This window comes from Triticum dicoccoides, chromosome 2B, assembly GCF_002162155.2.
Source record: "Triticum dicoccoides isolate Atlit2015 ecotype Zavitan chromosome 2B, WEW_v2.0, whole genome shotgun sequence".
NCBI classification, from domain to species: Eukaryota; Viridiplantae; Streptophyta; class Magnoliopsida; order Poales; family Poaceae; genus Triticum; species Triticum dicoccoides.
The window spans coordinates 105,603,455-105,609,454 of NC_041383.1; the positions used below are offsets into that span (position 1 = coordinate 105,603,455).

The following is a 6,000-nucleotide window of genomic DNA, read 5'->3' on the forward strand; positions in this document are numbered from 1 at the left end:
CAGGGCGCCGTCTTGGGGTAGAGGTGGTGGAGGCGCTCCATGAGCCATGTCGCCCGTACCTGGCGGAGGGCGAGGCAACAAGAGGGACGACGCGGGAGAGCCCCCCGCGGCGCTGACGAGCTCGGTGATGTGAGCGAGCCATTCTTCATAGAGGTTGTCGACGGGGCAATAACGCAGGAGATCGCGTGCCATAAGTAGCACGGCATGCGCGGACGTGGGGGCGCGATGACCGTGGGACGATGAGCTAGTTGGGGTCAGCGACGGAGTGGCGGTGCGGCCGTCCCGCCGCACCGGGGGGTGCAGCGAGGATGCTTGCTGCTCGTTCCCCACCGGGCCGGTGGCGGCGTTGGCAGCAGGCGGCGGAGAACGACGGGGAGGTCCGCCGACAGGAGCCATCTGGGCGACGCAAGCGGCGAGAGCGGCCCGGCGCTCAGCGCGGGCTCGGCGGGCGTCAGACATGGATGCGACAAAGCGATGGGACGCGGATCAGCGGAAGGAATACTTTGGCGCACCCCTACCTGGAGCGCCAAATGTTGGATTTAGGGTTCCGACAAAACCCTTGAGGTTTGAACACTGGGGTGCGCACGAAGATTTCCCCCTACTGAATCTCGCTCTCAGCCTCGCTGCGATCTCTAAGCTTAGCTCGATGAACTCACAACACAAGAGACACAAGATTTATACAGGTTCGGGCCATCGTTGTGGTGTAATTTCCTACTCCTGTGTGGTGGTGGATTGCCTCTTGGGCTAATGATGAACAGTACAAGGGAAGAACAGCCTCCTGAGGAGAGGTGTTCTTGAGCTGGTGTGGTGTTCTACTTGTTCTGGTTTCGGGTTTTGATCCGTTTCCCCCTTTCCTACTGTGGTGGCTAGTCCTATTTATAGAGGCCCTGGTCCTCTCCCCAAATATTGAGCGTGAAGGGATCCAACAACGACCAATTTGAAAGGGGGACAGCTAGTACAAGCTATCCTAACTAAAGGTGGTCTTCCCCTGTCAAAGGCGCTGGTGGTGACACCGTCTTGGGCTCCATGATGACCTCCGTCCTGCCGTCCTGCTGGTCTTGGTCTTGTTGCACCGATATGGAAACATTTTCCTGATGCCTCGGTACTCCGCGCCTGTGCTTGCCCCCTTAGCACCAAAGGGGAAACGAGGACACTGCGCGCGCTGACGCTCGCCTAGCCTTTGTCATCATGGCTTGCGTCACGGGAACCTCGCGAGGTACCCCTTGCCTTGATCTCTCCGCCCCCTCACGAGCCTGCCTGGTGAGGCCGCTCTTGAGGAGGCCTTGTGTCGTCCGCCTCGCGAGGCTTGGCCCCTCGCGAGGGTCTTGAGTGTTGGTTGATGAAGACGGGCCGTACTGGGCCACTAGTGGAGCCACGCCGCGGGCCGCAGGCAGGCAAGTCTGGGGACCCCCGTTCCCAGAACCCCGACATCCACCTATCTCATCAACATCCAACCATCTGCTGCTCTACAGAGTGGTATTCCTTTCGAGCGTCTTTTTGATCGTTCCTCTAATTATTCGGCGCTTCGTTTGTTGGTTGTGTTTGCTATGTTCTTCTTCCTCCACGTGAACACACCAAACTGACCGCTCAGCCTGTTGAGTGTGTATTTCTAGGATACAGCGATGAGCATAAGGGTTATCGGTGTTGGGATCCCGTCGGTCGACGGGTTCATATTTCTCGAGATGTGAACTTTGATGAGTCTCATCCTTTCTACCCGCGTCCATACTCTCGACATTTTCTGTGGAGGACATCTCCTTTCTCACATTTCCTGATACACCTCCCTTTGTGCCCCATATTCCTACCCCTCCTTCCCTCGTTGTTGCAGACATGGAGCCGTCCTCTCCCCCAGTTTCTTCTCCTCCCTTATCGAATGACTCTCCACCTTCACCCTCGATACATTCCTCGTCTCCACCTTCATCAATGATGCCTTCCTCGTTAGCACCAATGTCTTCCCCATCTCCACCTTTGGTGATTCCTACTCGACCCTCTTTTCCTTTCTATTACACTTGTCGTCCACGTGTTGCGGATGCGTCCACTGATGCGCCATCTACTTCTAGTGTGTCGCCTTCCTCTTCTCAGCCGACTTATGGTCTTCGTGCTCGGCCTTGTCCTCAACCTGGTCGTTATTCTCCTTCCTGGTATGGTCTTTCGACTGTACTTGAGCCTACTTCTTACCGTGATGTTGTTGTTCATCATGAATGGTAGTTTGCGATGGCAGAGGAGATTGCCGCACTTGAGCGCAACGGCACATGGGATCTAGTTTCTCTTCCTCCTCGTGTGCGTCCCATCACTTGTAAGTGGGTCTATAAGATTAATACTCACTCTGATGGTTCTCTTGAGCATTATAAAGCTTGTCTTGTGGCTCGTGGCTTTCAGCAGGAGCATGATCATGACTACAATGAGACTTTTGCTCCTATGGCCCATATGACCACTGTCCGCACACTTCTCGATGTGCCCTTTGTTGGCCATTGTCTGTGTCTCGGCTTGATGTTAAGAATGCCTTTCTTAGTGCTGAGTTACGTGAGGAGATTTAGATGCAGCCACCACCTAGGTATTCAGTTCCTGATGGCATGGTTTGTCGTCTTCGTCGCTCTCTCTATGGCCTTTTAAGCAATCCCCTCATGCTTGGTTTGAGCGTTTGCCTCTGTAGTCACTGCAGTTGGTTTTTCACCCAGTGTTCATGATCCAGCGCTGTTTGTCCACATTTCTGCTCATGGTCGCACCCTTCTTCTTCTATATGTTGATGACATGATCATCATTGGCGACGATTCTGAGCACATTGCCTTTATCAAGGCCCGTCTCAATGAGCAGTTCCTTACGTCTGATTTTGGTCCTCTTTGTTACTTTTTTGGGATTGAGGTTTCCTCCACCTCTGATGGCTTTTTTATTTCCCAAGAAACGTATACCCAGGATCTTCTTGCTCGTGCGGCTCTTAGTGATGAGCGCACTGTTGAGACTCCGATGGACCTCAATGTTCACCTTCGCGCTTCTGATGGTGAGCCCTTGTCTGATCCGACGCGTTATCGTCATCTCGTTGGGAGTCTTGTCTATCTTGTTGTCACTCATCCAGATATCTCATATCATGTCCATATTTTGAGTCAGTTTGTTTCTACTCCCACTTCCGTTCACTATAGTCACCTTCTTCGTGTTCTATGATATCTTCGTGGCACGATCTCTCATCGCCTTTTTCTCCGTTCCAGCTCGTTACAGCTTCAGGCCTATTCGGATGCTACGCGGGCTAGTGATCCTTCGGATCGTCATTCACTTTCTCCTTACTGTGTTTTCCTTGGTGGTTCTCTCATTGCTTGGAAAATGAAGAAATAGACTGCAGTTTCCCGTTCAAGTGCAGAGGCCGAGTTGCGAGCTATGGCTCTTCTGACAGCAGAGGTGACTTGGTTGCAATGGTTACTGGAGGACTTTGGTGTTTATGTTACTACACCTACCACACTCTTGTCCGACAGTACAGGTGCTATCAGTATTGCGCGGGGCCCCCTGAAGCATGAGCTTACCAAGCATATTCGTGTTGATACTTATTTTGTACACGCTATTGTGCATGATCATGTTGTTGCTCTTGAGTATGTGCCTTTCGAGTTATAGTTAGCAGACTTCTTCACGAAGACCCAGACTAGAGCGCAACATGGGTTTCACCTCTCCAAACTCAGTGTTGTGGATCCACCATGAGTTTGAGGGGGTAGGAGGTGTTAGAGTTATATTGATAATGGCCTTTGGCCTTTTGTATTCTAGTCTTTTGTCATTCTCTTGTACTTGTACATATGATGGCTTCGGCCTCCAGATAATACTAAGTTGCATATTTGTAATAACTGTCACATACCTAACCACAGGTTCCTGCACATTAATCTCAGCCCGGACGCGCATAAAGGCGCCCCAACATCGGCCATCAGCATCTGATTCCACATGAATGATCTTGCCAATTGGCTTAGCAAACTCCATTTCAAATTTCACTTTCATCAATCTTGGTGGAAGTGCTAAGATCCTAGCCCATGCAGCCAGGCGATCAATCTTGACCTGAAGCGGCTGGGTGTCCGCATCAAAAAGCTTCAGAAGTACAGCATGTTTCCCCACCGTCCATGGAGAACCATTCATCACACGAGCACGGTCCGCTTGCGACCCAAATTCAGCAACAAAGATGTTATCTCCTGCAAGGTGGAGCTGCCGTCCTTTCGGATTGCCCCAGGCCGGCCTCATGGCCGCAGAGATAGTCTGGATGTGAAGAACATTGGAGGCCAGTACCTTCCCAACAAGGGCTCGCGCCGGGTCAACCGGGTCCGCCTCATCTTCATCCTCCAGCATCACAGGTTGGGCTTCGATTGCCGTCAGAGGAAGCCTTTCCAGGGCAGGGTGTTGAGGCAGCGTTGTCACAGCAGATCATCGTGAAAAAACTCAGACAATTCTAGAAAATAAGATACTGATAAATAAGTAGGAACTACCATATGAGCGAGTCTAAGAAAGGCTCGAACCAGACTAGCAATAGTGAAATTGTCCATTCTACTAAGCTAAGCTCACTTCCTTGAGTACCTTCGAACGAGACATACTACTCAGAACAGAAGCAAGCACCCACGTAGCACTATATACACAAGCAACGAGCATCCCCATCCCATAGCAAGGCAAGCCCTCAAAATATGGTTACTGGGCTGGGATGCAGCCCATCAAGGTCCCAGCCAGAGCCCCAAAGCCATAACCAACATCCATGCCACGGACAAGCCAAGAGCAGCAAATGGCCCCAACCTTCCTTCCCTTCCGCCGCTGGTCACAGAACCAAGTAGCAGCCGTTCTTCATGTACACCGCGAAGCTGCACCGGAGGCTCTCCAGCATCTCGACGACGGATTCCCGTTTCGACCCGCTGAAGTGCTTGACGGCGTCCTCCAATGAAACCTGCAACATTTGATGTACTCAGCTCAAGGAGCAACACCGGTTGAACTCAGAGAATCTTTAGAGGGAATGAATGACTTACCCCGTTGCGGCTTGCGGCTAGCTCGAGTATAGCGTCCTCGGTCGCGACATTTGGGGCAGTAGGCTCGGTCCCTTGCTCGTCTATCTTTTGCAGCTTCATTACTGGCTCGTCGGCAGGGAGTGGAGTTCCATCGGTCTGGGATCTCTTTGTCAAAGGGCTTGAATCGCAGACGCCTGATATGATGACGGGGTCACCCTGATCACCCTTCTCCGGGGCTTCACTGCCATGGGAGTAGGGTTTTGCCGACTCGGCTGTTTGGGCAGGAGCCCTGTCAGTAGGAGTGTTGCCAGAAGTCTTCTCTAACACTCCAAGATCGTCAGCTGCGAAGAATATCTTGATCATTTCGTATGTTACCTGCAATTGCCAAGCAGGTTAGTAACTCCCTAATGGTTTGGATGAACATACAATGAGCTTGGAAGTGGTTCCTACGTTTGCTGAAGTTATGATCTACTTAACCACGCACGGAAATGGCATAATGAATAATGGAAGAAGAATTACATTTTCTGGAAGCTCTTCTTTTATTGGCTTCATCCTCTCACGTGATCCAACCTTTGCAATGGCAAGACGGATCTGTGAAGCTATCTCAGGGGTCAGTCCTGTCTCCTCGAAGAACCTATTCCAGTTCATCTCACATCCATCCCGAGCAGCATCAAGTATGTATGAAATAACCGTCTGCTCTTTTATCGGCACTGCTCTGCGAAAATGCTAGAATGCACTATCATGTCAAACTCTGAACTTCAGTTTAAGGTCAGTAGAAAACAAAAACGAAAACTAACTCACTGCAATTTTCTTGAAAGAGTATTCCTGTTTCTGCCACAGTTCCCATGAAGTAAATTTGGCATCACCCAAGTTTCTTGGAAGACTATTGTTTACAGGTTTTGGAACTGACATCATATCCTCTACTCCTGATGAATCATCCAGTGAAAGATTCAACTGTTTTGATAATTGTGCGATATTTTGGACAAAAGTGCCACTGTAGCGCGAGATGAAGTGCTGGAAACAAAAGGTCAGATGTTACGTGAGTAGA

General features: G+C 50.9%; 1 protein-coding gene across 1 annotated transcript in view; it reads right to left on the minus strand.

Moving 5' to 3' along the window:
- Positions 1-4,409: 4,409 nt before the first annotated feature.
- Positions 4,410-6,000, minus strand: part of LOC119362380 (ATP-dependent DNA helicase RecQ-like) — an 8,559-nt gene continuing 6,968 nt past the window's right edge. The window contains exons 17-20 of the mRNA XM_037627583.1: positions 5,754-5,966; positions 5,472-5,678; positions 4,974-5,327; positions 4,410-4,894 (exon numbers count right to left, since the gene is read on the minus strand). Coding sequence (XP_037483480.1) covers positions 4,769-4,894; positions 4,974-5,327; positions 5,472-5,678; positions 5,754-5,966 — 900 coding nt within the window. The 3' untranslated portion in view covers positions 4,410-4,768. The remainder of the gene's footprint in view (positions 4,895-4,973; positions 5,328-5,471; positions 5,679-5,753; positions 5,967-6,000) is intronic.